At 44.7% G+C, this 18,915-nt stretch overlaps 1 protein-coding gene across 2 annotated transcripts; it reads left to right on the forward strand.

The window, feature by feature from the left end:
- Window positions 1-5,530: 5,530 nt before the first annotated feature.
- On the forward strand, window positions 5,531-18,383 carry LOC311105186 (putative ATP-dependent RNA helicase DDX17). Of its 2 annotated transcripts, none has more exons than XM_084147242.1 (13): window positions 5,531-5,982; window positions 9,923-10,079; window positions 10,380-10,476; window positions 10,665-10,798; window positions 11,412-11,477; window positions 11,618-11,759; window positions 11,956-12,116; window positions 12,918-13,090; window positions 13,253-13,363; window positions 13,511-13,572; window positions 13,699-13,758; window positions 17,045-17,272; window positions 17,487-18,383. In XM_084147242.1, exons 1-13 carry the CDS (start codon window positions 5,927-5,929, stop codon window positions 18,002-18,004), a joined length of 1,965 nt encoding a protein of 654 aa, XP_084003368.1. In that variant the 5' UTR covers window positions 5,531-5,926; the 3' UTR covers window positions 18,005-18,383. The 2 variants fall into 2 exon arrangements, with proteins under 2 accessions (XP_084003368.1, XP_084003369.1); XM_084147243.1 differs by having other exon boundaries at window positions 9,926-10,079.
- Window positions 18,384-18,915: the final 532 nt, after the last annotated feature.

Here is an 18,915-nt window from a genome sequence, read left to right on the forward strand (position 1 = left end):
CTTCCATGCACACCATTGTACTGTTCACTAGATGAGATGACCTCAAAAGGAAAGACCATTGGAGAGTTTGTTGAAACAGCGGGGAACGACATACCCCACACAATTCAGAAATACAGGGACTGCATACAAAAGTATGTGGACACCCCTTCAAATTAGTAGATTTGGCTACTTCAGCCACACCCATTGCTACACCAAAGAAATTGCTAAGTTGAAAGATACCATGCAGAAGGAGGTAAAGGATAATAAAATCGAGCACACAGCCATGCAATCTCCATAGACAAACATTGGCAGTACTGAAGAGCTCAGTGACTTTCAACGTGGCACTGTCATAGGATGCCACCTTTCCAACAAGTCAGTTCATCAAATTTCTGCCCTGCTAGAGCTGCCCCGGTCAATTGCAAGTGCTGTTATTGTGAAGTGGAAACTTCTAGGAGCAATAACGGCTCAGCCTCAAAGTGGTAAGCCACACAAGCTCACAGAATGGGACCGCTGAGTGCTGAAGCGCATAGTGCGTAAAAATTGTCTGTCCTCGGTTGCAACACTCACTACCGAGTTCCAAACAGCTCCTGGAAGCAACGTCAGCACAAGAACTGTTCGCCGGGAGCTTCATGAAATGGGTTTCCATGGCCGAGCAGCCGCACACAAGCCTAAGATTACCATGCGCAATGCCAAACGTCGGCTGGAGTGGTGTAAAGCTCGCCGCCATTGGACTGTGGAGCAGTGGAAACGCGTTCTCTGGAGTGAGAATCACGCTTCACCACTGGCAGTCCGACGGACGAATCTGGGTTTGGCGGATGCCAGGAGAACACTACCTGCCCGAATGCATAGTGCCAACTGTAAAATTTGGTGGAGGATAAATTGGTCTGGGGCTGTTTTTCATGGTTCGGGCTAGGCCCCTTAGTTCCAGTGAAGGGAAATCTTAACGCTACAGCCTACAATGACATTCTAGATGATTCTGTTCTTCCAACTTTGTGGCAACAGGTTGGGGAAGGCCCTTTCCTGTTTCAGCATGACAATGCCCCCGTGCACAAAGCAAGGTCCATACAAAAATGCTTTGTCGAGATTGGTGTGGAAGAACTTGACTGGCCTGCACAGAGCCCTGACCTCAACCCCATCAAACACCTTTGGGATGAATTGGAATGCCGACTGCGAGCCAGGCCTAATCGCCCAACACCAGTGCCCGACCTCACTAATGCTCTTGTGGCTGAATGGAAGCAAATCCCTGCAGCAATGTTCCAACATCTAGTGGAAAGCCTTCCCAGAAGAATGGAGGGGGACCAACTCCATATTAATGCCCATGATTTTGGAATGAGATGTTCGACGAGCAGGTGTCCACATACTTTTGGTCATGTAGTGTACCATTTACTTAACAACAATGATAGAAGAAACCACGCTCAGGTCACAGAGCTCCTGGGTAAGATACACTTCATGGTGAATGGAGGGAGTTGCTACACAAATAAGATGTTCCATAAAGTACAGGCAGCCATAAGGGAGGAGCAAGTGAGAATACTGAAGGAGAGGAAGGAAGAGATAGAAAGAGAGAAGGAGGAGTTGAGACTAAAAGAAGAGGCAGAAATTGCTAAGTTGAAAGAAACCATGCAGAAGGAGGTAAAGTGAGAGAAATCAGAGAGAGAGAAAAGGGGGGCGGAATTCAAAAAGAGAGAACAGGAGAATCTGAAGCTAAGAGACGATGAGAAGGAGCAGAAAATAATGTTGGAAGAGGAGCTCAAGGAACAGATGTTTGATGAGGAGGACTAAGCAAAAGAGGAGAAAGAGCAAAGTTTTGCCTGTCTAAAATAAATGCATGAAAAATAGATAAAATACCTGAATATGGAGAGTGAGAGAGCAGCAAGAAAGAAAGCAAAAACATAATTTTGTTCTCGACCGGAGAAAGAGGTTGCAATGGAGGGAGGTATATAAGAAGGGAGGAAAGGATGGGAAGAGGCAGGGAATTAAGATGGGGGAGAATGAAGGGATTATGAAGGGGGAGGAAGGTAAACTGGAGGGATTTAAGAACGGCGATAAGGTAAGTCTATGGGAACGGGAAACGGGAGGATATGATATGATGAAGGAACAAAAGATGCAATATCCAAACTAACGGGAAAGACAGCAGTTGAGTTGGGTAAAGATGCAAAAGAGGGACAGAGTACAAATTTAGCAAAATCTGCTGTGATTGGAGTCATTAATGACATGATAAACTGGGTCTATGAATACATTAAAAAAACAAAATCAGAACAAGGAATGGGTATACCTTTTTTTAAATGAAAAAGGCATAAGGAGGGTAAAAGGGAAAAGTATGAAGAGAGGAATGAGGCAGGGAATGAGGAATGGCAGAGAGATAGCAGAGGGCTATTGCATTTTGTACAATCCAACCTTGTGGTTGAGAATAGACCATCTTGTAACACTGTATTTTACTATTTTTACAAGCAAACAAGAACATGCAAGCCAATCTTTTAAAATTAGCTTTACAGTTGATTTCAACCGCGACAAAACCAAGCTGCTCTTCCTCCCAGGGAAGGCCTACTCGCTCCAAGACCTCTCCATCACGTTGACAACTCCACGGTGTCCCCCTCCCAGAGTGCAAACCACAGTGTCCCCCTCCCAGAGTGCAAAGAACCTTGGCATGACCCTGGACAACACCCTGTCGTTCTCTGTAAACATTGACTCGCTCCATCAGGTTCATGCTCTACAACATCCGTAGAGTAAGACCTTTCCTCACACAGAAAGCGGGGCAGGTCCTAATCCAGGAATCTCCCGTCTAGACTACTGCAACTCTCTGTTGGCTGGGCTCCACGATTTTGCACTGATTTTGTGTGTGTCAAGAGAACAAAGGGAGGAAGCACTGTGGCTCTACAAACTATCAACGTATGATGTGGAAAACTGTGATTTTCGGAGTAGGACACCAAAGTGGTAGACGCACGTCGACTGACCCAAATGATAGATCGAACTAAAGAGGAAAGCCTAGTGGTATTATTGACTTTTGATGAAGCGTTTCTCTCGCCTCATGTAAAACTTGGGTATGTGAGATATGCGGTGAGACTGTATCTACAGAAGCTGCTGCAGTGTCTCGCTTCCAGACAAGCTAAACACCTTATTCGCCTGCTTTGAGGATAACACAGTGCCACTGACGAGGCCCACTACCAAGGACTGTGGCCTCTCCTTCTCCGTGGCCGACGTGATTAAGACATTTAAGCATGTTAACTCCCACAAGGCTGCCGGCCCAGACGGGATCCCTAGCCACGTCCTCAGAGCTTGCGCAGACCAGCTGGCTGGTGTGTTTATGGACATATTCAATCTCCCCCTTTCCCAGTCTGCTGTTCCCACATGCTTCAAGATGGCCACCATTGTTCCTGTACCCAAGAAAGCAAAGGTAACTGAACTAAATGACTATCGCCATGTAGCACTCACCTCTGTCATCATGAAGTGCTTTGAGAGACTAGTCAAGGATCATATCACCTCTACCTTACCTGTCACCCTAGACCCACTTCAATTTGCTTATCGCCCCAATAGATCCACAGACGATGCAATCGCCATCACACTGCACACTGCCCTATCCCATCTGGACAAGAGGAATACCTATGTAAGAATGCTGTTCATTTACTATAGCTCAGCATTCAACACCATAGTACCCTCCAAGCTCATCATCAAGCTCGAGGCCCTGGGTCTGAACCCTGCCCTGTGCAACTGGGTCCTGGACTTCCTGACGGGCCGCCCTCAGGTGGTGAAGGTAGGAAACAACATCTCCACTTCGCTGATCCTCAACACTGGGGCCCCACAAGGGTGCGTGCTCTGCCCCCTCCTGTACTCCCTGTTCACCCATGACTGCGTGGCCAAGCACGCCTCCAACTCAATCATCAAGTTTGCAGACGACACAACAGTAATAGGCTTGATTACCAACAATGACGAGACTGCCTACTGGGAGGAGGTGAGGGCTCTGGGAGTGTGGTGCCAGGAAAATAACCTCTCACTCAACGTCAACAAAACAAAGGAGATGATCGTGGACTTCAGGAAACAGCAGAGGGTGCACCCCCCTATCTACATCAACGGGACCGCAGTGGAGAAGGTGGAAAGCTTCAAGTTCCTTGGCGTACACATCACCGACAAACTGAAATGGTCCACCCACGCAGACAGTGTGGTGAAGAAGGCGCAACAGAGCCTCTTCAACCTCAGGAGGCTGAAGTAATTTGGCTTGGCACCTAAAGCCCTCACAAACTTTTACAGATGCACCATTGAGATTATCCTGTTGGGCTGTATCACCACCTGGTACGGCAACTGCACCGCCCGCAACCGCAGGGCTCTCCAGAGGGTAGTGCGGTCTGCCGAACGCATTATCGGGGACAAACTACCTGCCCTCCAAGACACATACAGCACCCGAAGTCTCAGGAAGGCCAAAAAGATCATCAAGGACATCAACCACCCGAGCCACTGTCTGTTCACCCCGCTATCATCCAGAAGGCGAGGTCAGTACAGGTGCATCAAAGCTGGGACCGAGAGAATTAAAAACAGCTTCTATCTCAAGGCCATCAGACTGTTAAATAGCCATCACTAGCACATTAGAGGCTGCTGCTGGCTATTGAAATGGAACACTAGTCACTTTAATAATGTTTACAGTCACTTTAATAACGTTTACATATCTTGCACTACTCATCTCATATGTATATACTGCATTCTATTCTGTAATATTCTACTGTATCTTAGTCCATGCCGCTCTGTCATTGCTTGTCCATATATGTATATTTTCTTAAATTCCATTCCTTACTAGTTTTGTGTGTATTAGGTATATGTTGTGAAATTGTTAGATATTACTTGTTAGATATTACTGCACTGTCAGAGCTAGAAGCACAAGCATTTCACTACACCCGCTATAACATCTGCTAAACACGTGTATGTGACAAATAACATTTGATTTGAATTGTAAAAAGTTTGGACACGTGGCAAGTGTTTGTCGAAGGAAGAGTCAGATGAAGCACGTTGCTGTAATTGTGATGGGAATCACGTTCCCAAGTTCCTGGAGTGCCCTGTAAGGATGAAGGAGGTCGCAGTCGCTAGGATCAGGGCTTTCCAGCAGGTCTCCTATGTGGAGGCTGTGAAAATAGCTGAAAGAGCAAGTGGAGATGAGATGGCAGTGGATGCCCCACAGCCTGCAGTGAATGCAGTTCAGGAGAAGGATCCAGAAACACTAACAGTGAAGGTGGACTTTGTTGCATTTATTGTGCAAGTGATAAATTGCACTGAACAAACTAATACAAAAATCTAAGAAACTAGACATAATTGTGACTCCCAGGTTCCTGAACCTGTGTAGGGATCTGAATATATATTTGAATCTGACTGAAGGAGTACAGTTTGTTTTATTTACTTTTGACTATTTAAAGTATATTTTTTCACCCTTCCCTTCTCCATATTATTTTGCGTTAAGGCGTATCAGTTTTCACCCCATCCAGTTGGTGGCAGCATGGACCGCTGACGTTGTTTGTGGACCGCAGTAATACCATAGAAGAAGAACTCTAGCTAGCTCAAGCTAACAACAACACAACACTCGCTGCAGTGCATATAAATCTTTGGCTGCAGTTTCCGAGACCTTTAGATATCACCTGTTTGCGGTGGTTTGTAGAAGAAAGAAAAAAATACTTGTTAATTTGTCTTAACGCTTTGTACACGTTCGTTCAATAATATTTAAACAAATTCTCTCAGTTTCACATTTGTTATAGCTAGCTAGCTACTGTAACTTAGCCGTCTCTTAGCCAGCTAATGTTAACACAATAAGGGCCTTAGCTAGCTACTACTGTAACGTTAGATAGCTTGCCGTTTTGAACGCGAATATCTAAGGCTTGCCTGCAAAAACTTGCCTCTGTTCCAACCGAGAAATATTTTTTATATATATATTTAGCCAACTAACTAGCTAGGTAGAAGTAAATTGGTTTTTAAAATGAGGGGCGGTTCGTCGTATGGGGACCGGGACCGGGACCGTGGTCGCGACAGGGGGTAAGTCGGGCAGCTAACGTTAGCTATTTGCCTGGAAACCCGACGATGAATTGAATTGTATTCTACGTCGGGCAGAAATGAGCATTTGAATCAGGAAAGTTTCTTCTTACGACCTCTGCAAGCCAGAAAGTTGAATAAAATTATATTTTAACTTACTTTACCGTTGGTCCTTTTGCAGGTAGGAATGTGAGACAATATATCCACAGGAAAGCATAATTAAATCAACTTTTCAAAGCGCTGGTAGTGCGTTAAGATTTCAATCACCTGAAGCATGGGCACAAGATGAAAATACATGCACGCCATGCAAGCATACATGGTTCAGGGCATGTTACAGGTGATATAAATCTGCATGCATTTTGATAAGGTGATTTAATTATACTTTACTGTGGGTACTGTCCATTCGTAAATTATTCTGACCCCTTTCCCCCTCCCCCCCTTATAAATCTACACACAATACCCCATAATGGCAAAGCAAAAACAGGTTTACATTTTTTTGCAAATGTATATATATATTTTTTAAACGAATATACATTTACATAAGTATTCAGACCCTTTACTCAGTACTTTGTTAAAAGCACCTTTGGCAGTGATTACAGCCTTGAGTCTTCTTTGGTATGACACTAAAATCTTGGCACACCTGTATTTGGGGAGTTTCTCTCATTCTTCTCTGCAGATCCTCTCAAGCTCTGTCAGGTTGGATGGGGAGCGTAGCTGCACAGCTATTTTCAGGTCTCTCCAGAGATGTTCGATCGGGTTCAAGTCTGGGCTTTGGCTGGGCCACTCAAGGACATTCAGAGACTTGTCCCGAAGCCACTCCTGCGTTGTCTTGGCTGTGTGCTTCGGGTCGTTGTCTTGTTGGAAGGTGAACCTTCGCCCCCAGTCTGAGGTTCTGAGCGCTCTGGAGCAGGTTTTCATCAAGGATCTCTGTACTTTGCTCCGTTCATCTTTCCCTTGATCCTGACTAGTCTCCCAATCCCTGCCGCTGAAAATCATTCCCACAGCATGATGCACCACCATGCTTCACCGTAGGGATGGTGCCAGGTTTCCTCCAGACGTGACGCTTGGCATTCAGGCCAAAGAGTTCAATCTTGGATTCATCAGACCAGAGAATCTTGTTTCTCATGGTCTGTGTCCTTTTAGGTGCCTTTTGTCAAACTCCAAGCGGGCTGTCCTGTGCCTTTTACTGAGGAGTGGCTTCCGTCTGGCCACTCTACCATAAAGGCCTGATTGGTGGAGTGCTGCAGAGATGGTTGTCCTTCTGGAAGGTTCTCCCATCTCCACAGAGGAACTCTGGAGCTCTGTCAGTGACCATTGGGTTCTTGGTCACCTCCCTGACCAAGGCCCTTCTCCCCAGATTGCTCAGTTTGGCTGGGCGCCCAGCTCTAGGAAGAGTCTTGGTGCTTCCAAATGTTTTCCATTTAAGAATGATGGAGGCCACTGTGTTCTTGGGGACCTTCAATGCTGCAGATATTTTTTGGTACCCTTCCCCAGACACAATCCTGTCTCGGCGCTCTACGGACAATTCCTTCACCCTCATGGCTTGATTTTTACTCTGACATGCACTGTCAACTGTGGGACCATATATAGAAAGGTGTGTGCCTTTCCAAATCATGTCCAATCAATTGAATTGACCACAGGTGGACTCCAATCAAGTTGTAGAAACATCTCAAGGATGATCAATGGAAACAGGATGCACCTGAGCTCAATTTCGAGTCTCATAGCAAAGGGTCTGAATACTTATGTAAATAAGGTATTTCTGTTTTTTAATTTTTAATACATTAGCAAAAATTCATAAACCTATTTTCGCTTTGTCATTATGGGATATTGTGTGTAGATTGATGAGAAAAAAATAACATTTAATCAATTTTAGAATAAGGCTGTAACGTAACAAAATGTGGGAAAAATCAAGGGGTCTGAATACTTTACGAATGCGCTGTATATTGTCTCACATTCCTACTGTAAAAAGGACCAACAGCAGTAACCGGTAGAGAATATTTCAATGTCATTTTATTCAACAAGCTGGCTTGTAGAGGTTGTGAGTGGAAACTTTCCTGATCCAAACAAACATTTTTGCCCAATGTAGAATTCAATACAATTCAACGTCGGGTTTCCAGGCTATCTCTATTCACTTTAGCTAACAAGAATATCTAACCAAAGATGGATAGCTACAATGAATCTATAAAGACCAGCTGAGGGGAAAAAAGTATTTGATCCCCTGCTGATTTTGTACGTTTGCCCACTGACAAAGACATGATCAGTCTATAATTTTAATGGTAGGTTTATTTGAACAGTGAGAGACAGAATAACAACAAAAAAATCCAGAAAAACGCATGTCAAAAATGTTATACATTTATTTATATTTTAATGAGGGAAATAAGTATTTGACCCCTCTGCAAAACATGACTTAGTACTTGGTGGCAAAACCCTTGTTGGCAATCACAGGGGTCAGATGTTTCTTGTAATTGGCCACCAGGTTTGCACACATCTCAGGAGGGATTTTGTCCCACTCCTCTTTGCAGATCTCCAAGTCAAGGTTTCGAGCCTGACATTTGGCAACTCGAACCTTCAGCTCCCTCCACAGATTTTCTATGGGATTAAGGTCTGGAGACTGGCTAGGCCACTCCAGGACCTTAATGTGTTTCTTTTTGAGCCACTCCTTTGTTGCCTTGGCCGTGTGTTTTGGGTCATTGTCATGCTGGAATACCCATCCACGACCCATTTTCAATGCCCTGGCTGAGGGAAGGAGGTTCTAACCCAAGATTTGACGGTACATGGCCCCGTCCATTGTCCCTTTGATGCGGTGAAGTTGTCCTGTCCCCTTAGCAGAAAAACACCCCCAAAGCATAATGTTTCCACCTCCATGTTTGACGGTGGGGATGGTGTTCTTGGGGTCATAGGCAGCATTCCTCCTCCTCCAAACACGACGAGTTGATGCCAAAGAGCTCGATTTTGGTCTCATCTGACCACAAGACTTTCACCCAGTTCTCCTCTGAATCATTCAGATGTTCATTGGAAAACTTCAGACGGGCATGTATATGTGCTTTCTTGAGCAGGGGGACCTTGCGGGCGCTGCAGGATTTCAGTCCTTCACGGCGTAGTGTGTTACCAATTGTTTTCTTGGTGACTATGGTCCCAGCTGCCTTGAGATCATTGACAAGATCCTCCAGTGTAGTTCTGGGCTGATTCCTCACCGTTCTCATGATCATTGCAACTCCACGAGGTGAGATCTTGCATGGAGCCCCAGGCCGAGGGAGATTGACAGTTCTTTTGTGTTTCTTCCATTTGCGAATAATCGCACCAACTGTTGTCACCTTCTCACCAAGCTGCTTGGCGATGGTCTTGTAGCCCATTCCAGCCTTGTGTAGGTCTACAATCTTGTCCCTGACATCCTTGGAGAACTCTTTGGTCTTGGCCATGGTGGAGAGTTTGGAATCTGATTGATTGATTGCTTCTGTGGACAGGTGTCTTTTATACAGGTAACAAGCTGAGATTAGGAGCACTCCCTTTAAGAGTGTGCTCCTAATCTCAGCTCGTTACCTGTATAAAAGACACCTGGGAGCCAGAAATCTTTCTGATTGAGTGGAGGTCAAATACTTATTTCCCTCATTTAAAATGCAAATCAATTTAACATTTTTGACATGCGTTTTTCTGGATTTTTTTGTTGTTATTCCGTCTCTCACTGTTCAAATAAACCTACCATTAAAATTATAGACTGATCATTTATTTGTCAGTGGGCAAACGTACAAAATCAGCAGGGGATCAAATACTTTTTTCCCTCACTGTACTTAGCTAGCTAGCTATGTAATCCTCTTCATACCCTTTGGGACCAATGGCCAAAATGCGTTCCCTCCAATTCTTTCTGTCCTTGGCAAATGTTGTGTACAGTGAGTCTAGCTTGGAAGTAATCAAATACTAATCAATGTGCTTGTCATCTTGTTAGGAGTCCTCGTTTTGGGTCTAGCAGAGGTCCCCCTCCCAACAAGAAGTTTGGGAACCCAGGGGAGCGTTTGCGCAAGAAGAAATGGGACCTAGACGAGCTTCCAAAGTTTGAAAAGAACTTTTACAATGAACATCCAGATGTCCAGCGCATGAGCCAGGTATCTCCCCACACCAGTGTGCTTCAGTCATGGAGAACCACAGGATGTGCATTTGTTACAGCACAGTCCAGTAGGCCTACTATGACATCTGATTCAACAATCAAGGGTTTGATGTTTAGTGAATCTGGTTTATTTGTGCTGGGCAGTCTGCACACTCTTGGTCTCCACTAAGATTGAAAATCACTGCCCTATACTCTTATAGACTTAGTCTGCAGTTGTTTCCAGATGTGCCACCCTTGACACTACTGGTGGATAGTTTTTGTTTTCTTATTGTCTCAGATATTGTTTTCTGTCTCTCAGTATGACTTGGAGGAGTTTCGCAGGAAGAAGGAGATCACTATCAGGGGGTCAGGCTGCCCGAAACCTGTCTCTAGCTTCTCCCAGGCCCATTTCCCCCGTAAGTACAAAAACGTTACAGTACAACTGAACTGCCCTGGCTTCATTGTAAATATGCATATCGTTTTCACTTCTGGGAAACATCTATTCTGGCAGGTAATGTGGCCAATTGAACCTTAGTTTTGTCAACCAAAGCAACTTGTAGTTATTTAGTTATGCTTATAAGATGTTCTTATCCACTTCACCCAGAGTATGTGATGGACGTGCTGATACAGCAGAACTTTAAGGAGCCAACAGCTATCCAGGCACAAGGCTTCCCACTGGCCCTGAGTGGCAGGGACATGGTGGGCATCGCACAGACAGGTTCTGGGAAAACCTTATCGGTGAGATGCAGCTGCGTCATTATACATCCACAAGAACAGAACAGCATGAACACAAAGTTACAGTAACACTTAAGAACAATAGCAGCATGCACACTGTTCATATCTGTAGACATCTTTATTCATTTGTCTTTCTGCCCATTTTTACACATACCCCTGTGTTGACTGCCATACAATATCCTCAGTTTTCTTGTCTTCCTTCTAGAGCCCGACCGATGTGTTTTTGGGGTTCGATACCGATTCAGATTTTTTTTGGGGGACAAAACTTATCAATATGGTATACCTGCCGATATACTGTTTTACAGTGGATAAATGAAAGTTAACATTTTCCACATTGACTTTTCAGAAATGGCCATCCAAAAGAGCAATTATCTAAGAAATATGCTGCAAATGTTGATTTTTTTACATTGTGACAGTAATGACACATGAGAATGTCCACAAGTGTTCCGATAAGCATGAGATTCCCTTTTTTCATTCTGTTTATTGAATATCGGTTATTGTGGAATTGATATATATCGGTGAAATTATATATCGGTTGGGCTCTACTTCCTTCTCTATTATTCATCTCTCCTGCTTGATGTCGGGTATTTATACCCTTGTTGTTGTATCTCCTCAGTATCTCCTGCCTACCATTGTGCACATTAACCACCAGCCCTACCTAGAAAGAGGAGACGGACCAATCGTAAGTAAACCATTCTGGATGAATCTTACGGCATGTGTTTCCTATAATTGTTCATATGTATGGATATCAGCCACTTCCAAAATGTATTATATTCTATTCAGGGGAGTGTTTTTTTCTATCCCCGTCCTGTCTCTGTGCAGTGTTTGGTTCTGGCACCGACTCGAGAGCTGGCCCAGCAGGTTCAGCAGGTGGCGCATGAATACGGCAAGTCATCCCGCATCAAGAGCACCTGTGTCTACGGGGGAGCGCCCAAGGGACCCCAGATCCGTGATCTGGAAAGAGGTAAGGAGGCCCCTCTGGAAAAGGGCCTACACATGTTACAATACTTCTACTATACCACCTCCAGTATTCACATTTTTGTCAGGTCATGTTAGTTACCATGATATGACCTATACGCTGAAGATACTCCATACTCTTTTCCATTACGCATGTCTGTCCAAACCAGAGAAACCTACGCTGCTCTCACTCTCCCTCCCAGGTGTTGAGATCTGCATCGCCACCCCGGGTCGTCTCATTGACTTCCTGGAGGCAGGGAAGACGAACCTACGGCGCTGCACCTACTTGGTGCTGGACGAGGCTGACAGGATGCTGGACATGGGCTTTGAGCCACAGATCCGCAAGATTGTTGACCAGATTAGGGTGAGTATGGTTCTCTCGTCACTCAAAAGCAAAGTAACCCTCATTTTACAGCTGTTATTAACTTATCTCTTTCCCATGCATTAGCTACACATTGACGCATTTCAGGCTTGCCTAAGACATACACTGAGTGTACAAAACATTAGGGACACCTGCTCTTTCCATGACAGACTGACCAGGTGAAAGCTATGATCCCTTATTGATGTCAGCTATCCACTATAACCATTGTAGATGAAGGGGAGGAGATTGGTCAAAGAAGGATTTTAAGCCTTGAGACAATTGAGACATGGATTGTGTATGTGTGCCATTCAGAGGGTGAATGGGCAAGACAAAATATTTAAGTGCCTTTGAACGGGGGATGGTAGTAGGTGCCAGGCGCACCGGTTTGAGTGTGTCAAGAACTGCAACGCTGCTGGGTTTTTCAAGCTCGACAGTTTTCTGTGTGTATCAAGAATAGTCTACCACCCAAAGGACATCCAGCCAACTTGACACAACTGTGGGAAGCATTAGAGTCCCTGTGGCACGCTTTCGACACCTTGTAGTCCATGCCCAACGAATTGAGGCTGTTCTGAAGGCAAAAGGGATACAGCTCAATATTAGGATGGTGTTCCTAATGTTTTGTACACTCACTGTATATTTCTGTAGATGGACTACTGCAACTTCTTTATTCCAAATGGCTAGTGGTTTCTAGTCTATATCCCCGTGCTGCTGCTATACTATAATAAAACATCTGCTACTGCTGCTAGCTACTGCAAAATGTGCTTACGTTTTTATCAAGAGTTTCTAATGCTGCTCTCATCCCAGCCTGACAGACAGACCCTGATGTGGAGTGCCACCTGGCCCAAGGACGTGCGGCAGCTAGCAGAGGACTTCCTGAAGGACTATGTCCAGATCAATGTGGGAGCCCTGGAGCTGAGCGCCAACCACAACATCCTGCAGATTGTGGACGTGTGCACGGAGAGCGAGAAAGACAACAAGTGAGGCTAATACTTGTTCACTCTACTCCACTGAAACATTAGCATTAGTGAATGGGACTGTGTTGATGCAAACTGATGAGGCTTGGTCGTAGACCGATGTAGGATGTAACTAACTCTCCAAAGAGCTTTCATTGGCTAACATGTTCGCTCACCTTCTCCCAGGCTGCTCCAGCTGATGGAGGAGATCATGGCTGAGAAGGAGAACAAGACCATCATCTTTGTGGAGACCAAGAAACGCTGCGATGATCTGACCCGCAGAATGAGACGCGATGGGTGAGCGAGGGAAAGGAACGCACACACACTCTGGGAATAATTAATTGATACCATTGAATATAACAAAGTTATGGTCATGGGGTTGTACTACTTCATAGCAATTCCCAGTTACTGATCATCAAGCTGACAGGTTGGTTTGCTCCTCAGGTGGCCAGCGATGTGTATCCATGGTGACAAGACTCAGCCAGAGAGAGACTGGGTGCTGACAGGTAAGACGTGGTTTATTATGAGTATTATATGGGCTAGTATAGGGCTAATTGGTATTGGTTGTTGTCATGACGCATTCCTTTGTGTCCCTCAGCTGATCTCTCTTGGTATTTCCTCTCCTTTTATAGAGTTCCGTAGTGGCAAGGCTCCTATTCTTATTGCTACTGATGTGGCCTCACGTGGTTTAGGTATGTACTGTGAGCTCAGAATAAAAGCACAATCCCTCGGCATTATTACAAACACAGACATATTCCCTCCATGGGCTATGAGTAGGACAGCTAATGGTGATTAGATGTACAAGTATACTATCCCCACTGCATGTAAGAATCCCAAGAAATTTATAGATTTATTGAATTCATGAAATGGCCACCTAAAAACACATTGAAGCAGATTTCTGTGAGTACTGTTGCCACTTTGTTTAATATGAAGTGTGGCGTTCTTGTCATCGGTACTTCTTAGATACAGAGTATATATTTAAGAACTATGCCTTATTTCTGGAACTGATTTTCCTTTGTGGAATGCCAGGTCCCTTGAAAAACAGGGCTAGAAAAATCCAACCAATGAGTACATCTAAAAACATATAGTAATTTGAGCTACCTTTTGTCAGTGTGTGAAGTATGAACTTAAAATAAGGGTATGGAGAGTGATGCACCCCCTTATTGCAATCAATTTTTTTAACCAAATTTTGTTTTGTTTCTGTGTTCATTTATTTTCTTTCATTTTGTTTTGTTTCCAAGTCTCTCTTCCGGCACTAGAAGCGCACAGGCCCACGGGAGCCTGCAGCCGGACCTAGGCATGACTAATCGAGCCTGAGTTGCGGAGAGAAACACAGGGGAGAGGAGGCCTGATTTATCAATCCCAGACACAGCCATCTCTCCGAAAACCCAGAACAGAGCCCTCAAAAAAACTCTCCCCCTTCCAGCAAACTGACTGCCTGGACGACAGAGGGGGGGGGGAGGGGTGCTGCTGGGATTCCAAATTTTAAACTGGGGCGGGCGGTCAGCTCAGAGGGCCAAGAGGGGGGCGGCCTCCCTCAAGCTAAGCCATCAGCCTGCAACAGTAACGCACCACATGTAGTTCATTTAGTAAATTACACTAATATAGCTACACAATGCTAAGCAGGTTTGTTTCACTAAACAGCTTTAAAGTTTTCAGAGGATTTCTCCATTCCCTTTGCTAATATGGAAAGTTTTCAAAAAGCCCTAGTTACACATTTTTGAAGATACTAAATGAGGTTTGGCATCATTGGAGATCAATTGATTGATAAGAAGTTTGCCAGAAACATTCTTAAAGTAATTCTAGCATACAGTATAGCTACCAGAAACATTCTTAAAGTAATTCTAGCATACAGTATAGCTACCAGAAACATTCTTAAAGTAATTCTAGCATACAGTATAGCTACCAGAAACATTCGTAAAGCAATTCTAGCATACAGTATAGCTACCAGAAACATTCGTAAAGTAATTCTAGCATATAGTATAGCTACCAGAAACATTCGTAAAGTAATTCTAGCATATAGTATAGCTAGTCTTAAATGTAGACAAACAATTTCCCCAGAGGTTAATAGATACAGTGGTGCGTTACAAGAAGACAGGAAAAGGCGGCAAGCCGAGCGTGGGTTGCTATGCTGGAGGCTCCCCTCTAAACTGCCCCTGCAGCCCCCTATGCAGCCTGACACCCCCACCACTGGCTGTGCCGGCCTCTCCCTCTGCGGGCGTCATGTCTGGTCCTGGCTGGCAGGAGTCCTGGCCTGAAGGAGCCTCTATATATCCCCCCCTCTTTCTGTCTCTCTCTATCCTTCGTTCTCTCTGCCCACCCCCTTAATCTCTCACACTTTACACTGTCCATTTACCCGTTCATAGTCCACTGTTTAGAGATACTTTCTCTTTCTACCTCTTGCTATGCTTATTCTGACCTTGGTCATGTGATCCCTTGGCCTTCTTCCCCAATCTTTCATGCTTTCATCTCTTTACTTCAAATATCGAATTACTCTTTGTTTGCATCATGCAAAGACAACCCAGACCTGTAGAAATTATGGAAACGTTCTACCCGTGCTCAGCAAACCCCAGTCAGAATCCATGTCCTGATAAAATCGGTATATACCCCCTTCTACAAATGCTCATGTTCCCTGGCAAAGTCCCTTTATGTTGAGTATTTTAGCACCCTAAAACCTCCACATCGCCACCCCAGTGTCTGTTTCTTGTTACTGCACTTGAACCCCTGGGCTCCTGGACACGCTGCCAGTCTGGGAAGGACCCAGGGGGACTTCTCTGGGTCTCTTCCATTTGTCTCTGAACAGATTTCAACCAAAGACCTTGGATAATCTCAACAACAACCCCAGAAAATATCACCCAAACTAGAATTAAACATCAGGTATTCGCTAGAAACGGGAGAGGATGCTTACCATACAGGTAGTTACAGTAAGTCCATGTTTAGACCCCTGAAGTTGAAGTACCCAACAGTATAGAAACAGTATCCCAATTTCCCCTGTTCATGCCCCTGATGAACAACCTCAATCTCTCCCAGGCTGAAAGAAGCAGGGAGATGTGAAGAGGCAGAGCGAGGGTGTGGCGTCAGACCCAGTCCAGCCTGGGTTCTGGCTCTGCCACTCCAGTTGGGAGGGATGTGTGGAGGAGTGATGGGAGGGGGGGAGGACCCATGTTGTCCTCCTCACTCTCCTACCCCTACAGACCTCCCAGGACTGGTCAGGGGGGGACAGAGGGCGCTAACCTTGTAAGTCATCTCTAATACAGGGTAAGTACCTCACCCCCCCTTCCCTGTTCCCATCCACCTCATCGATCCGTAAGAAAAAGGAGACATTTTTAACCCACAGCAGTGTTTTCAGAGCCCTATGTCAACTGTAATGAGAAACAGACTTTAAAAAAATCTTACCCTTTGCCTGTTTCAAAATGAGGATGTTCAAACCCTATTTTTAATTATTTAGTCTATCTGGCTATGAATCTGGTATTGATTGGCTGTTATAGTAACGTTTTGGTTAAGAAGAAGCAGTAGATTCAGTGCTTGACCAAAAGCATTGGATTCATTTGAAATATAGAGTGGCTGGAATACTGAGGAGCCCATTGCAATTTTCGAGCAACATAATGTATTGGTTAACAAAAAATATTTACAGTATTGTAGTTATTTTGGGGTAAGTCAGATTAAAGTTTTTCTACCGATTTAGATTGTTCAGCCTTCACTAGACAGGTAAGTGAGGTTTCAGAGTTTAATCTATGTCTTATGGGTATTGTCTGTACCAAGTAGATTTCTAGTTTTGCTTGGTGCACAAAACAAATATCTTAAAATAGGAATAAATGAACTCTCCATTCCTCTCCCTGACCTTTCCACAGGTGGCATATTTATTGTTGTGTAATGTTTCTATCAATCAATGCTGCTTTTCATAACTTGTCCTCGTCTCTTCTCCCCCATTGACTAACCCTCCCTACCCCACTCAATTACCCCAACTCCTAACCCAAGATGTGGAGGATGTCAAATTTGTCATCAATTATGACTACCCCAACTCCTCTGAGGACTACATCCACCGTATCGGCCGTACGGCCCGTAGCACCAACAAGGGTACGGCCTACACGTTTTTCACCCCGGGCAACCTTCGTCAGGCCCGTGAGCTCATCCGTGTGCTAGAGGAGGCCCGGCAGGCCATCAACCCCAAGCTGCTGCAACTGGTAAACACAGGCCGTGGAGGAGGTGAGAGAATGAGGGAGGTCCTTCAAGGGAAATGTCTGGAAGGAAAGAGTTGCCCCTCTAGATTTTTTTGAAGTGATTGACAGTGGGCTGTTGATTTTTGAGGTTTCTTCATTGTACTTTGAACAAGCTAGTTTTTTACAGTATGTGTCGTGTGTCCAGGTATGTGCAGCATTTTATAACTCGGACTGCATCTTCTCCTCTCTTTGGAATGCAGGAGGCAGGTTACGTATCCGTGGCAACAGCTCCAATGCCAATAACCCCAACCTGATGTATCAGGATGAGTGCAACAGGCGCATGCGCACCGTGGGTGGGGGCAGCAAGGACAGCCGGGGGAGCAGCGGCGGCACAGGGAACAGCAGCAGCAGTTTCAGCCGTGACATCCGAGGTGGAGGGAGCAGCCGCGCCGGGGACAGGTCGTCCTCTTCCTCCTCTTCTTACAGGGACAGGGGCAGCAGGGAGAGCCGCAGCTATGGCTCCAACTCCAGCTCCTCCTACGACCAGTACCAGAGCGGGAGCAGCCAGTATAAGTCCGGGAGCAGCAATGGGGGGCAGGATCAGTCAGCGGGGCAGTTTGGTTCAGTCAACAGGTCCAGTCAGCTCCCTCCAACCCCCTCAGGGCCACAGCCCCTCATGGCCCAGAAGTTTACCCCAGCCCAGCCCATGATGGGATTAATGGGGCACTCGCCCTTCCAGTTTGCTCCCCCACTCCCTCCAACCTCACAGAGGAAGTAAAGCTGGGGGTAGCCCTCACCACACATGCATACAATCCCCAACATCAACCAGAAAAGTCAGTTGTGTAAGGATTTAGATTGTCAGGTTTGGAGATTCTAGAGTACTGTGCACAAAATCTTGGCCTTGGCTGACATAAATCCAGAGGTGTTGGGTAGATTGGTGAGCGTTAAGAACAAAAAGTAAGCCGATTTGTTGTGAACATTCATCAACATTCCAATAATGATCAAGCAATTTCACATCAGTGCTTTGAAAAGATTTTTTCTAAGCATTAAAATAGCTGTACAAATGCAGATTGTCCTTCGAGTAGTTAGAAGACCACAATTAAAGTGGAATACATTTGTGCTGAAATTGAATCCTTATAAATTTGCAGATTATGAAATGGTGTACTTTCATTGAAGTGCAATTGAATTAGTTTGTTTCATGTTGTTTTCCCACTAAATACATATCCAGTGCTGTCAACAGTTAAGTCTGGTTAAGTGTAACTTTTTCCGCATATTATTGTCCTCAAACGTAAAGGTTATTTCATTGTACAAACCGGCTTTCTTAGTATAGTGAACTAAAGTGTTATTTTGCCTTTAGGTGTATCAGAGGTAGGTGCTACAGTTTCTCTACAACTTTTTTTCTCAGCTCATTCAGATGTTGCGCTTTTGGTTCTTCAGCTTTAGTGTTTGTACACAAGTGATTATTTTCCCATTTAGAATTTATCTGAAAAAGGTGATTAGTAATTCAGTTCCAGTACAGTATTTTGAAATATTGATAGACATTTCCTGTCATTAGGTTATTCCTAGACTTCTAAAAAGATATTAAACTTTAGTTTGTTCATTCAAACCTTTATATACTTACTTTTTTTTTTTTTTTATGTTGATAGGGATCATTCAACCCCTCGGTAGCTGGAGCATATTTCATTTTTG

This window comes from Coregonus lavaretus (assembly GCF_964263955.1).
Source record: "Coregonus lavaretus genome assembly, chromosome: 2".
NCBI lineage: Eukaryota > Metazoa > Chordata > Actinopteri > Salmoniformes > Salmonidae > Coregonus > Coregonus lavaretus.